Source organism: Lithobates pipiens, unplaced genomic scaffold (genome assembly GCF_037356315.1).
Source record: "Lithobates pipiens isolate NorthernLeopardFrog02 unplaced genomic scaffold, aLitPip1_a1.2 Scaffold_35, whole genome shotgun sequence".
Taxonomy (NCBI): domain Eukaryota; kingdom Metazoa; phylum Chordata; class Amphibia; order Anura; family Ranidae; genus Lithobates; species Lithobates pipiens.
In genome coordinates, this window is record NW_027507811.1 from 26,260,683 (window position 1) to 26,276,774 (window position 16,092).

Below are 16,092 nucleotides of genomic sequence, written 5' to 3' on the forward strand. Positions count from 1 at the left end.
TATGCAACAATCAGTATTTTTTGCTAAAATATTATTTAGAACCCCCAAACATTATGTATATTTTTTTAAAGCAGAGACCCTAGAGAATAAATTGGTGGGTTTTGCAATTTTTTATTTCACACGATAATTGCGCAGCAGTTTTTTAAATGCAATTTTTTGGGGAAAATTTTTAATGCAAAAAAAATACATAACCCAATTTTTTTGTAAACATAAAAGATGATGTTATGCTGAGTAAATAGATAACAAACATGTCACACTTGACAAATTACGTAAATGTAACGATCCATAGGCAACATTTAAAAGCCTTTACAGGTCACCACTTTAGATTTTTAGAGGAGGTCTGGTGCTAGAATTACTGCCCATGATCTGATGTTCGCGGTGATACCTCACATGTTTGGGACCAAAACACGTGTTCACCTTTGCACGGGAGGACGGGGGCCATTTAATAATTTTTTTATTTTTATTTTTTTTACATTTATACATTTTAAATTTATTTCATTTTTTTGATTTTTACACCGTTGCTTTAAATTTAATTTTTTTTGGATCACATTTATTGCTGTCACAAGGAATGTAAACATCCTTGTGACAGCAATAGGGATGTGACAGGCACTTTTTATGGAGAGATCACCTGCTTTAGCAAGGCAGTGGTTGGCTTGGAGGTGTGTTTGGGGTCGTTATCATGTTGGAATACTGCCCTGCAGCCCAGTCTCTGAAGGGAGGGGATCATGATCTGCTTCAGTATGTCACAGTACATGTTGGCATTCATGGTTCCCTCAATGATCTGTAGCTCCCCAGTGCCGGCAGCAGTCATGCAGCCTCAGACCATGACACTCCCTCCACCATGCTTGATTGTAGGCAAGACACACTTGTCTTTGTACTCCTCACCTGGTTGCCGCCACACACACTTGACACCATCTGAACCAAATAAGTTTATCTTGGTCTCATCAGACCACAGGTCATGGTTCCAGTAATCCATGTCCTCAGTAGTGATGGACGAACTTCCGACGGGACGTTTCGCGAACGCGAACCGCGAACGCGGCCGATAGTTCGCGAACCGGAACGTTTGCGGCGGGCCCCATTGACTTCAATGGGAGGCGAACTTCGCAAACCTATAGGTCAAATTTGCAGCCACAAAATAATTATTAGCTGTGCAAACATAGTCCCACCACATGGCCAATGACATAACACATGTATGAGGTGAATCTGGGATCGACAACTACAAGCATTCTTTTTTTATATGGGAAATTGTTCTGACAATTCAGGACTGTGGAGCGCATGAAGGCAATGGAGGAGACGGAAGGTCAGGGACCAGGGTAGGCAAAGAATAGGGTGCAGGAGATGATCACCAGCAGCGTGACATACAGCAATGACACCTGCACCGTGATAGAGTCATCTGCCAACAGCACCGTGATAGAGAGCACTGACATCAGCAGCGTGACATACAGCAATGACACCAGCACCGTGATATACAGCACTGACAGCAGCACCGTGATAGAGAGCACTGACATCAGCAGCGTGACATACAGCAATGACACCAGCACCGTGATATACAGCACTGACAGCAGCACCGTGATAGAGAGCACTGACATCAGCAGCGTGACATACAGCAATGACACCAGCACCGTGATATACAGCACTGACAGCAGCACCGTGATAGAGAGCACTGACATCAGCAGCGTGACATAAAGCACTCACACCAGCACCGTGATATACAGCACTGACAGCAGCACCGTGACAGAGAGCACTGACATCAGCACCGTGATATACAGCACTGACACCTGCACCGTAAGCAGCCCCAGGAGGAAGTCAGCATAGCACAGGGATGGTGGGAGCCCCTCATAATAAGCAGCCCCAGGAGTAAGTCAGCACAGCACAGGGATGGTGTGAGCCCCTCATAATAAGCAGCCCCAGGAGTAAATCAGCATAGCACAGGGATGGTGGGAGCCCCTCATAATGAGCATAGCACAGGGATGGTGGGAGCCCCTCATAATGAGCATAGCACAGGGATGGTGGGAGCCTCTCATAATATGCACAGCAGAGGTACAGCCCCAGGAGGATGTCAGCATAGCACAGGGATGGTGGGAGCCCCTCATAATAAGCAGCCCCAGGAAGAAGTCAGCACAGCACAGGGATGGTGGGAGCCCCTCATAATGAGCATAGCACAGGGATGGTGGGAGCCCCTCATAATGAGCATAGCACAGGGATGGTGGGAGCCCCTCATAATATGCACAGCAGAGGTACAGCCCCAGGAGGAAGTCAGCACAGGGATTGTGGGAGCCCCCCATAATAAGCAGCCCCAGGAGGATGTCAGCATAGCACAGGGATGGTGGGAGCCCCTCATAATGAGCATAGCACAGGGATGGTGGGAGCCCCTCATAATATGCACAGCAGAGGTACAGCCTCAGAAGGAAGTCAGCACAGCACAGGGATGGTGAACTTTACAAACCTACAGGTCATATTTGCAGCCACAAAATAATTACTAGCTGTGCACACATAGTCCCACCACATGGCCAATGACATAACACATGTATGAGGTGAATCTGGGATCGACAACTACAAGCATTCTTTTTTTATATGTGAAATTCTGAAAATTCAGGAATCTTGAGACAATGGAGGCGAGGGAAGGTGAGGGTAGGCAAAGAAGAGGGTGCAGGAGATGATCACCAGCACCAGCACCAGCACCGTGATATAGAGCACTGACACCTGCACCGTGATAGAGTGATCTGACACCAGCACCGTGACATAACACATGTATGAGGTGAATCTGGGATCGACAACTACAAGCATTCTTTTTTTATATGTGAAATTCAGAAAATTCAGGAATCTTGAGACAATGGAGGCGAGGGAAGGTCAGGGTAGGCAAAGAAGAGGGTGCAGGAGATGATCACCAGCACCGTGATATAGAGCATTGACACCTGCACGGTGATAGAGTGATCTGACACCAGCACCGTTACATAACACATGTATGAGGTGAATCTGGGATCGACAACTACAAGCATTCTTTTTTTATATGTGAAATTCTGAAAATTCAGGAATCTTGAGACAATGGAGGCGAGGGAAGGTGAGGGTAGGCAAAGAAGAGGGTGCATGAGATGATCACCAGCACCAGCACCGTGATATAGAGCACTGACACCTGCACCGTGATAGAGTGATCTGACACCAGCACCGTGACATAACACATGTATGAGGTAAATCTTGGATCGACAACCACAAGCATTCTTTTTTTCTATGTGAAATTCTGAAAATTCAGGAATCTTGAGACAATGGAGGCTAGGGAAGGTGAGGGTAGGCAAAGAAGAGGGTGCAGGAGATGATCACCAGCACCGTGATATAGAGCACTGACACCTGCACCGTGATAGAGTGATCTGACACCTGCACCGTGATAGAGTGCACTGACACCAGCACCGAGATAGAGAGCACTAACAGCAGCACTGATACCAGCAACTTGCTGCTGGGCCCCAAAAATATGACACCGCTCAACCTCTTCAAACAGGAGGGTACGGGCATATAGTACGGTGTGCTTTTTAGGTTGTGATTAGCAGACTGTACCTCACTCAACCCTATATACTGTAGTACACTATACCTTACCAGTCCTTATAAGGACCTTTGTGGAACTAGTAGGTTGTGAATGATTAGCAGACTGTACCTCAGTCCCTATACTGATAAAGAACTGCTGCAGTATAGGGCAGCAGTCAGCAGTAGTGCACCTCAACCCTATATATTGTGGACCTATACCAGTCCTTAAGGAATAGCAGACTGTACCTCACTCAACCCTATGTACTGTAGTACCCTATACCTTACCAGTCCTTATAAGGACCTTTGTGGAACTAGTAGGTTGTGAATGATTAGCAGACTGTACCTCAGTCCCTATACTGATAACGGACTGCTGCAGTATAGGGCAGCAGTCAGCAGTAGTGCACCTCAACCCTATATATTGTGGACCTATACCAGTCCTTAAGGAATAGCAGACTGTACCTCACTCAACCCTATGTACTGTAGTACCCTATACCTTACCAGTCCTTATAAGGACCTTTGTGGAACTAGTAGGTTGTGAATGATTAGCAGACTGTACCTCAGTCCCTATACTCATAAAGGACTACTGCAGCAGAAGGGCAGCAGTCAAGTATAATATTCTTTCTATATTTGGAAGAAAGAATATTATACGTGTACAAGCCTATTACCATACCAGTCCTGAAAAGAACCTTTGTGGACCTAATAGTAACAGCTACTGATTAAACTGACTGTCCCTCACTGCCACCCACAGCTTCCTGCCTGTCCCTATTTAAACTGACAAAACACAGGCTGCTGGAACAATAACTTGAATAGCACTCAAAATTATATCCTGTACTACTTTACCATACCAGTCCTGAAAAGGACTTTTGTGGACCTAATAGTAACAGCTAATGATTAAACTGACTGTCCCTGCTGCACACAGCGTCCTGTCCCTCTCTCTACACTGACAAAAGACAGGCTGCTGCAACAATCACTAGCACAGCAGTGCCTCAAACCTATATCCTGAACTACACCTAACACCTATACCATGATACCAGTCCTTAAAAGAAATTTTGTGGACCTAATAGCTAGCGATTTGGGTCACTGCAGTCTCTCCCTGCTCCACACAGCAACCTCTCCCTATAGTGACAGAAGAAAGAATGTAAAATGGCCGCCGGATCGGGTCTATTTATAAGTTAGGGGGAATGTCCAAGTGTCCATGTGCTGTAATGTCTCAATTGGCTGTCCTGTACCACATGATGGATGTGTCATCATAGGTCAAAGTTCTTTTACACAGTAAAAACACGGAAGTCCGCCGGGCGAACAGCGGCAATAGTCCGCAGATCGGGCGGACTGTGAGCAGCCGAAATTCGCCGCGAACCGACCGCCGGACGAACCGTTCGGCCATCCCTACCTACAACAGCCTCCCTTCTCTGCACTTAGATTCGGGACAAGTGCTGGTCTGGCTGAGTGCAGCATGTCCAAGGGTGGGGGGACAGCCCTTGGCAAGCTGCACTGTGATCCCTATTCTCCTACCTGGTCGGGGAAGTTCTGGAGCTGAAAATGAGTGTGCATTGGAAAGGAAGCTTTTGCTGCTATTGGTAGAAGAGCAGGTATCCATGTGGAAGATGGTGGAGCTTTTGGGACGGAAAAGGGGGGGGGGTCAGGGCAAAGAGGAGGGCAGAGGAGAGGGAGTCTTGTTGGGGGGGGGGGTGAAGAGCTTATAGTTGAGGAGGAGTGAAATAATGAGATGTGGATGGATGGAATCTGTCCCTAGCACTTGCTTGAAAACAGCACCCTGTGCATAACACACTCCAGGACCCTGCACTCGGTATGTAACGCACTCCAGAATACTGCACACCTGTACTTTGTGCCTAGCATTCTCCTGCACTTTGAACTCTGTGTGTAACACACTCCTGAATCCTGCACTCTGTATATAGTGCATCCCAGAACCCTGCATTCTGTACGTAGTGCATCCGAGAACCCTGCACTCTGTACCTAGTGCTCTCCTGGACCCCACAATCTGTACATAACGCACCCCAGAACCTTGACCCTGCGCATAACGCATTCCAGTACCCTGCACTCACGTGCGTAACTCACTACAAAACCCTGCTCCCTGTCCATAACGCAGTTTAGAACCCTGTACTTTGTGCTTAGCACCTGGCACCCTGTGCATAATGCACTCCAGAATCCTGCACTCTTTACGTGGTGCATCCCAGAACCATGCACTCTGTATGTAGTGCATTCCAGAACCCTGCACTCTGTATGTAGCGCATTTCAGAACCCTGCACTCTGTACGTAGTGCATCCTGTGACCCTGCAATCTGTATGTAGCGCACCCCAGAACCCTGCACTCTGCACGTAGTGCATCCCAGAACCCTGCAAGCTGTATGTATTGCACCCCAGAACCCTGCACTCTGTACCTTGTGCTCTCCTGGACCCCACAATCTGTACATAAAGCACTCCAGAACCTTGCACCCTGTGCATAATGCATTCCAGTACCTTGCACTCACGTGAGTAACTCACTCCAAAACCCTGCACCCTGTCCATAATGCACTTTAGAACCCTGTACTTTGTGCCTAGCACTCTCCTGCACTTTGCTCTCTGTGTGTACCACACTCCTAAACCTGGCACCCTGTGCATAACGCACTCCAGAGCCCTGCACTCTGTACGTAGTGCATCCCAGAACCCTGCACTCTGTATACAGTGCAGCCAAGAACCCTGCACTCTCTACGTAGCGCACCTCAGAACCCTGCACTCTGTACGTAGTGCATCCCATAACCCTGCAATCTGTACGTAGCACACCCCGAACCCTGCACTCTGTGCGTAACACACTCTAGAACTGTGCACTCTGTACGTAGTGCATCCCAGAACCCTACACGTTGTATGCAGCGCACCCAGCACTCTGTACGTAGTGCATCCCAGAACCCTGCACTTGGTATGTATGTAGTGCACACCAAAACCCTGCAATCTGTATGTAGCGCACTCCAGAACCCTACACTCTGTGCATAACACACTCCAGAACCCTGCACTCTGTACGTAGTGCACCCCAGAACCCTGCACTCTGTACGTATTGCGTCCCCAAAACCCTTCACTCTGTATGAAGTGCATCCCAGAACCTTGCACTCTGTATGTAGCGCACCCCAGAACGCTGCAATCTGTACGTAGCACACTCCAGAACCCTACACTCTGTACATAATGCACTCCAGAACCCTGCACTCTGTACGTAGTTCATCCCAGAACCCTGCAATCTGTACGCAGCACACCCCAGAACCCTGCACTCTGTACATAGTGCATCCCAAAACCCTCCACTCTGTATGAAGTGCATCCCAGAACCTTGCACTCTGTATGTAGTGCACCCCAGAACGCTGCAACTGTAGGTAGCACACTCCAGAACCCTACACTCTGTATATAATGCACTCCAGAACCCTGCACTCTGTAAGTAGTGCATCCCAGAACCCTGCACTCTGTATGTAGTGCACCCCAGAACCCTGCAATCTGTACATAGCGCACTCCAGAATCCTACACTCTGTGCATAACGCACTCCAGAACCCTACACTCTGTGCATAACGCACTCCAGAACCCTGCACTCTGTACGTAGTGCATCCGAGAACCCTGCACTCTGTATGTAGTGCATCCCAGAACCCTGCAATCTGTACATAGCCCACCCTACAACACTACACTCTGTACATAATGCACTCCGGAACCCTGCACTCTGTACGTAGTGCATCCCAGAACCCTGCACTCTGTACGCAGCACACCCCAGAACCCTGCACTCTGTACATAGTGCATCCCAAAACCCTCCACCCTGTATGAAGTGCATCCCAGAACCTTGCACTCTGCAGCGCACCCCAGAATGCTGCAACTGTACGTAGCACACTCCAGAACCCTACACTTTGTACATAATGCACTCCAGAACCCTGCACTTTGTACGTAGTGCATCCCAGAACCCTGCACTCTGTACGCAGTGCACCCCAGAACTCTACACTCTGTATGTAGTGCATCCCAGAACTCTGCACTCTGTATGTAGTGCCTCCCAGAACCCTGCACTCTATATGTAGTGCACCCCAGAACCCTGCAATCTGTACATAGTGCACTCCAGAACACTACACTCTGTGCATAACGCACTCCAGGACCCTGCACTCTGTATGTAGTGCATCCCAGAACTCTACATTCTGTATGTAGTGTATCCCAGAACTCTGCACTCTGTATGTAGTGCATCCCAGAACCCTGCACTCTGTATGTAGTGCCTCCCAGAACCCTGCAATCTGTACATAGCGCACCCCAGAACACTACACTCTGTAAATAACACACTCCAGAACCCTTCATCCCAGAACCCTACACTCTGTATGTAGTGCATCCCAGAACCCTGCTGAGAATAACGCACTCCAGAACTGTGCACTCTGTACTTAGCGCTCTCCTGAACCCTACGATCTGTACATAACGGAATCCAGAACCTTGAAGCCTGTGCATAACCCACTACAAAACCCTGCGCCCTTTTATCCTTTTTTATGATCGTTCGTGCTGTGGTTTGTATGTATCCATGAGACTCTTGCTTGTGGAGCATATTCTATAGGCACAAGGCAGCCCAAGTTTTGTTTAACCACGCCTCTTAAACAGCGCCTCACACTTTCAAGAGTTTGGCCACATCCACTTTTGCCATGGCGGGCTACATACCCCCAAAGTCATTTCCTTCTTCAAGTGTCCCTCATTTTGAAGTTTAAAAGTTGGGACTTGGGAGGTATGGTAATTGGAACATTAAAATTATAATTTTATTGATCGATATTCGAGTGTGGAAGGAGCTTCTATATGGGATGTGCTGTAGTCAGGTTACATCTTTATTGATATCAATATAAAAATAATATCTTCCTTCATGCAACACAATTAGTGGCAGCAAAAACAAAGCATTGGTGACAGGTAGATCCAGTACTAGACTACAACAAAATGGCCGCCGCTACACGGCTCTGGGGGACACTTTCTGTTTCAATAACTTTCAGCTCTTCAATTCGGACTCGTTTTCAATAATTACACGCTTTGAGCTATTCTATAGCTCCCTATATGACCTCTGCCAACGATTTACCGCAGTCTGAGGCTTTCCACGGAGTGCACTGACTACGACAACATGGCCGCATCCTCACTTAGCAGCATTAACGTGCTCTAGTGTTCGCGAGCGGTGGTAACAGAGCTCCGCCCTGACCAATCAGCTCGAAGAGTGAACGGTTTCCTAGGAGAGCTCCAGGCGGAGGTGAGCGAGTCAGGGACAACCGGAAGTGATTACACAGGAACTTCTTGTTGTCAGGAAGTTACAGGAGGAGGGTGAGCTGGAGGAGTGAGTACAGTGGTGGGTTGTTAAGGAGCATTCATAGGAAATAATGGCCGTGAAAGGGAGAGGAGGAGGAGTTGTCCTTTAAATGTGTGATGTACAGTTAATAAGGGTTAATGTACAGATTTTTTAAAATTTTTTTTTGTTTTTTATATTAATATATCGTATTTATAAATATATTGTGTATATGCAGCACCAGGGGGAGGGGCCAAAGAGGAACAGCTGTCACCAGAGTGACAGCTCTGAGCTGCTGATGTCACATCCAAGATGGTGTCACTTGGTGGCACCGCTGGATTGGAAAGCTGGCTTCACTCTTCGGCGAATACGGACATATATGTTTTTTTTTTTGGAGAGGGTGGGGGGAGGTGGACCCTTTCTTGATACAGTTCTGTTTTGAATAGAAGTCGGCAATAGGTTTATTAACGGAATCGATCTTGTTGCTCAGGTTAGGATCGTTTCAGCACATGAAGTCCCTTGTTGGTCAGTCTTATAAGACAAGGACGCCATCTGGCCAAGTGGTGCCCAGAAGATGTACAAAGACAGAGATGAGATACGAGAGCGATTAATAAAGCTCACCCTGGAGATCCTTTATCTGCTGACCGGAGAGGTGAGGAGGATTCTGGGAGCTCACATGACATCACTCATCTATATTAATAGACCTGATTGGAGAGGTGAGGAGGATTCTGGGAGCTCACATGACATCACTCATCTATATTAATAGACCTGATTGGAGAGGTGAGGAGGATTCTGGGAGGGCACATAACATCACTCATCTATATTAATAGACCTGATTGGAGAGGTGAGGAGGATTCTGGGAGCTCACATGACATCACTTATCTATATTAATAGACCTGACCGGAGAAGTGAGGAGGATTCTTGGAGGTCACATGATATCACTCATCTATATTAATAGACCTGACCGGAGCGGTGAGGAAGATTCTGGGAGCTCACATGACATCACTCATATATATTAATAGACCTGACCGTAGAGGTGAGGAGGATTCTTGGAGGTCACATGACATCACTCATCTATATTAATAGACCTGACCGGAGAGGTGAGGAGGATTCTGGGAGCTCACATGACATCACTCATCTATATTAATAGACCTGATTGGAGAGGTGAGGAGGATTCTGGGAGCTCACATGACATCACTTATCTATATTAATAGACCTGACCGGAGAGGTGAGGAGGATTCTGGGAGCTCACATGACATCACTCATCTATATTAATAGACCTGATTGGAGAGGTGAGGAGGATTCTGGGAGCTCACATGACATCACTTATCTATATTAATAGACCTGACCGGAGCGGTGAGGAAGATTCTGGGAGGTCACATGACATCACTCTTATCTCTATTAATAAAACACAGATCTGACCGGAGAGGGGAGATGTCGCATGGGGCAGGTAGTCATGTTTCTGTAACATATGTATACTTCATTACATAGGATTATGGACCCTTGAAGAAATCAGATGATCACGTGACATCAAGCAACTGTCCACATGTGTCCAAAAGATGGACCAGGAGCCCCACCATGGAGCCTCCATTTCCCTCCCTGACATCCGAAAGAAGCAACAAGCAGATTCAACAAGTCACCCAGAAGATCATCGAGTTGCTGACAGGAGAGGTGAGCGGTGGTGGGAATTCTGGGACATTATCGAGTAACAGACAAGGGATGTGTCTGGATGGTGACTGTATCATTGTGTGTGTCAGGTTCCTATAAGGTGTCAGGATGTCACTGTCTATTTCTCCATGGAGGAGTGGGAGTATTTAGAAGGACACAAGGATCTCTACAAGGACGTCATTATGGAGACTCACCAGACCATCACTTCACCAGGTACGGTTTGGTCAAGGTATAATGCATTTTTGAAGGCAACACATTTATAATACATGTATTATGGTGATGGTGCTGAAAGAACAAAAGAATGATGGGACCTCTAATGTTTCTTGTAAAATTGGAGGAATTCTAATTAATTTTTATATTAACAGGTTCAAGTAGAGATGACAAAGCCAAACCTACGTCTGATTATCTTGAAAAGAAACCCATGGAATGTGAAAGACATCTACCACACGTCTCTGCAGATTGTTCAGTTACTCGTATGGAGGAGGAAATTGTGTCAAGTGAGGAACATCTGCTGCACTTTGGTTCTTCTACACAATCCAGTCACATGGGTCCCATACTGACTCCTATTAAGGACGAGCTCCTCTCACTAGAAAAAGAATATTCCCCACATCCCAACACTTCTACACCCCCACATCAGACACATTGTCCTATTACTCAGGTTAAGGATCCCCCCTCACCTAGAAAACATTTCCCTGACTCTTATGTCACCACGCATATACATCAGATACAATCTGCTGAGGTGAAGGACGAACCCTTCTCACATGAAGGTGCTTCTGAAACATCTACCCCCACTCATCACATTAAGGAAAAACAACTTTCAGGAGATGAAGAAGATTTCACAGTCACCACATTTATTGTGGAAGATACACAGTGCACATCTCCTGATAGCAGGGACTTTGATCCAAGTCTTCAGACCAAAAGGAATGGAGTTATCTGTTCTTTGTGCGGGAAGTCCTTTCGCTATAAAGTAGAGCTTCTGGCCCATCATCGAGTCCACACGGGAGAGAAGCCGTTCCAGTGCTCTGACTGTGGCAAGTGTTTTTCCTCCAAGTCCAACCTCATCACCCACCGCCGGAGTCACACTGGAGAAAGACCTTACTCCTGCGACGAGTGCGGGAAATGCTTCATCAGCAGCTCCAACCTCATCATCCACCGGAGGATTCACACGGGGCAGAAGCCGTACTCCTGTTCGGTGTGCGGGAAGACCTTCAACAACAGTTCCTACCTCAGCCGGCACGAGAGAGCTCACAGCAAGGAGACGGAATACTCCTGTTCAGTGTGCGGGAAATGCTTCAAGTACGGGACGTCTTTTGAGAAACACAAAAAGAGCCACGGGGAAAATAAGCCGTTCACCTGCCCCGACTGTGGCAAGTGTTTTTCCCGAAGCTCTATTCTCGCCGTCCACCAGAGGACTCACACAGGGGAAAGGCCTTTCACCTGCCACGTTTGTGGGAAAGGCTTCGTTGTCCGGTCGCACCTCGTTGTCCATGAGCGCATCCACTCGGGAGAGAAGCCCTACTCTTGCTCGACCTGCGAGAAGTCTTTTGTCAGCTCCTCTGAGCTAAGGATACACCAGAAATATCACATGGAAGAGAAGCCATTTTCCTGCCCAATCTGTGGCAAAGGCTTCGTTTGCAATTCGGCTCTCATCCGGCACGAGAGGGTTCACACGAGAGAGACTCCATTTTCCTGCTCTGTGTGTGGAAGGAGTTACAGGAATAAGTCAGACTTTCTCAAACATTCGAGGACTCATGGGGATGCCATCATGTTACAGTGAACATGAAAAGCTTTTGTAGGAGATGAATCCTTCATCAACGTTGGTAAACCACTCGGCGGAGAGCCCCTTCCTTGAGTCGAATGCCGCGTACACACGGGCGGACTGTATGGCGTACTTAGTCCGTCGAAACACATTTCAGCGGACAGTCCGCTCGTGTGTGGGCTTCAGCGGACTTTTTCAGCGTGCAGTCTGGCGTACTAAGTATTTCGGATTTTTCGAAATTCTGTCCGTCGTACTTTGGTTTCAGCGGACAATCCGCTCGTCAGTATGCTAGTTCGACGGACTAAGAATGGCGCATGCCCAGAAAGGATTTACAGGGCGGAAGGGTGCTTTGCTGTGTATTGGACTTCCTATTTCTAGTCCCATCGTACGTGCTGTACACGTCATCGTGCAAGCTTTCGACGGACTGTTTGGGTATCCGTGTGTGGTCAAGTCCGTTCAGTCGAAAGTACGACGGACTGTCCGACGAACTAAGTACGCCATACAGTCCACCCGTGTGTACGCGGCATAACTTCTCCAATGTTAGTAAACCATTTAGAGGAAAGCCCTTGTTCCTGGAGTCTAACTTCACCAACATTGCTAAACTACTGAAAGGAAAGCCCCAGTTCCTTGAGTCTAACTTCACCAACGTTGGTAAACCACTCAGAGGAAATCCCCCCCCCCACTACTTGAGTCTAACAAAAGTTCAGACTTTCCAAGTGAACTTAGAAGATGACCACATCTACCATGTGAGGAGGCTCAACAGATAGTATTAATCTAGTTTACAGGACGGTCTTATGGCAAACTAATGTTGGTTGCTGGAGTCACAAGTTCTTCTTTAGTCCCTCAGGAACTATAATGGTGAAATAATCCCTTTTGTAAAACGTTACCCGCCCACTGAACCAAAAAATAAGGAATATTCTTTTTATTTTTTAGATATGTGATGGATTGAGACGTGAATACCTTCTGTACTAACAAAGCTTGCAAAAATTCTTGTAGGGTATAGAGCAGGGATATGCAATTAGCGGACCTCCAGCTGTTGCAGAACTACAAATCCCATGAGGCATAGCAAGACTCTGACAGCCACAAGCATGACACCCAGAGGCATGATGGGAGTTGTAGTTTTGCAACAGCTGGAGGTCCGCTAATTGCATATCCCTAGTATAGAGCAGGGGTCTTCAAACTATGGCCCTCCAGTTGTTCAGGAACTACAATTCCCATCATGCCTAGTCATGTCTGTGAATGTCAGAATTTTACAATGCTTCATGGGTAGTGTAGTTTCGCAAACAGCTGGAGGGCCGTAGTTTGAGGATCCCTGGTATAGAGCTTAGCAAAATCCAAATTGCATGGCGGGAGGGCCATGACGCTCAAGACCAATAGGAGGGGCTACCGGTCATGCAGCACTGTGATTAGCTACACAGTGATGATGTCATGGGGAGCTCATCCTACCGGGTCCCGATCATCAGTAGTTGACCATGAGCTGTTAGTGAAAGCTCATTCAGAGTTCTGTGGGCGCCGAATGTGTGCCCCCCATAACAAGGTAACACAGCGACACAATACTTACCTGAGCCCCATGGCGATCCAGCGATGTGCATCAGTGCCTTGGCTCTCTGGGGATTCTCCCTCCTTGTTAGCTGAGACAGCAGCGGGAGCCATTGATGAAAGAGAGGGGACGGGCTGAGCCGCCGCTCTCTGTTTATTAATGGACATGCAGAGTAGTGGCTTGGGAGGGGCCAGAAGTGCCAGCGGGGGACCTGAGAAGAGGAGGGTGGGGGCTGCTCTGTGCAAAATCACTGCACAGAGCAGGTAATTATGTTTGTTATTAAAGGCAGTGTTTTGTTTTTAAATATCACTTTAAAGAGGAAGTAAAGGCACTTTTTTTTTTTTTTTTTTTTTTTAAATGCAACCTGCAAGGCAAAGGCATAATGAGCTAGTATGCATAGCATACTAGCTCATTATGTATAACTTACCTGAGAACGAAGCTCCCGAAGCGGTCCTCCTTCTTCATCTTCACTGCTGCCATGTATCCCGGAGTGACTTCCGGGTCTCGCTGCTGCGGCGCTGTGATTCACCGGAGCCGCGATGACGTCAGTCCCGCACATGCGCACGGGAGACGACACGAGCGGCATATCGCCCTGATCTGCGGCGTGCTCAGTGCGTCTGCGAGTCGCTGTCTACGGTGCCTGTCTTCTTGTAAATATCTCCTAAACCGTATAGGTTTAGGAGATATTTCTTGGACCTACAGGTAAGCCTTAATCTAGGCTTACCTGTAGGTCAAAGTGGTTTGTAAGGGTTTACAACCACTTTAAGGCCCACCTCCATGACTAAGCCCCGCGGTAGGGTGAAAGGCGTCGAAGGGCATAGTCGACACCAGGCTGGGCTGAGACTGCTTCTGCTATAGTGATTGTCGGGTCCTGATGGTGTGTGGCACTAGGGGGTGGTTTCTTTCCTCTATACCACTTGCTGTGCTGCCACATATATGAGTTAGGCCAGTGATGGCAAACCTTGGCACCCCAGATGTTTTGGAACTACATTTCCCATGATGCTCATGCACTCTGCAGTGTAGTTGAGCAACATGGGAAATGTAGTTCCAAACCATCTGGGGTGCCAAGGTTCGCCATCCCTGAGTTAGGCTGTCATACGGGGTTAAAGTTCAGTGCATGAATTTCTAGATAAAGAAGGGAAAATCACATAGATATAATGGGATGTGATGTACGTTGTGCTGGCGGCGTTTATAGTGAATGGTTTCCCTTCAGCGAAAGGTTTGTAGTGGGTAGGGCATAGGGGAGGGTATCTTCTACGGCAAGCAGTAAAGAAAGTTTTTTGTTGGGCTCTAATGGGCGTATGTCTTCTATTCCGAAAGAAGTAATAAAAGCAATAAAAACACTCGTGTCCAGCGTCCTTATTCATCATGGAAAAGAAGAAAGGTAACAGCGCTCTCTGCAGGGACAACTCAATCCATACACCAGGTCCACTCACAGGTGCCGAGGCTCAACACACTCCAATGCAACAGTAGTAAGAGCCGGCAACACTGTAATCCTGGAAGTGTCGTTTATTGGTACATCAGAGTGACAGTAAAACAAAAATAACGCGTTTCGGCAATAGCCTTAGTCGTAGCTGGTAACCAGCTATGACTAAGGCTATTGCCGAAACGCATCAGCTTTATTGTTTTACTGTCACTCTGATGTATCAATAAACGACACTTCAAGGATTACAGTGTTGCCAGCTCTTCTTTCTACCGTCCTTGTTCATCATCGATTCAAACCCGCATTTAAATGTTTTCCATGCCCCCTTTTTTTTCGAGGTGGCCACCTTACTTCCTGTCTATGTAACAGGAAGTGACTGGGACAGAAAAGTAAGAAGTCTCCTCTATGGGGAGCCCAGCAATACAAATGTAATGGATGTTTTAAGCCTGCCCCGCTTTAATAAAAGAAAATGCACTATATTACCAAAAGTATTGGGACACCTGCCTTTACCCACACACGAACTTTAATGGCATGCCAGTCTTAGTTTTAGGGTTCAATACTCAGTTGGCCCACCCTTTGCAGCTACAGTGGTGTGAAAAAGTGTTTGCCCCCTTCCTCATTTCCTGTTCCTTTGCATGTTTGTCACACTTAAGTGTTTCGGAACATCAAACCAATTTAAACAATAGTCAAGGACAACACAAGTAAACACAAAATGCAATTTGTAAATGAAGGTGTTTATCATTAAAGGTGAAAAAAAATCCAAACCATCATGGCCCTGTGTGAAAAAGTGATTGCCCCCTAAACCTAATAACTGGTTGGGCCACCCTTAGCAGCAACAACTGCAACCAAGCGTTTGCGATAACGTGCAATGAGGCTTTTACAGCGTCCTGGAGGAATTTTGGCCCATTCATCTTTGCAGAATTGTCCTAATTC

At 47.2% G+C, this 16,092-nt stretch overlaps 2 protein-coding genes across 2 annotated transcripts in view; both read left to right on the plus strand.

Moving 5' to 3' along the window:
* LOC143956160 (uncharacterized) overlaps positions 1–16,092 on the plus strand; it is a 482,654-nt gene that overhangs the window by 52,059 nt on the left and 414,503 nt on the right. The gene's annotated exons all lie outside the window — the stretch shown is intronic.
* LOC143956244 (uncharacterized) lies at positions 9,266–15,079 on the plus strand. Its single transcript, XM_077466425.1, is given in 5 exon segments — positions 9,266–9,321; positions 9,324–9,421; positions 10,261–10,440; positions 10,527–10,650; positions 10,803–15,079. Coding segments are annotated over 5 exon segments (1,857 nt in total). The 5' UTR covers positions 9,266–9,278; the 3' UTR covers positions 12,215–15,079.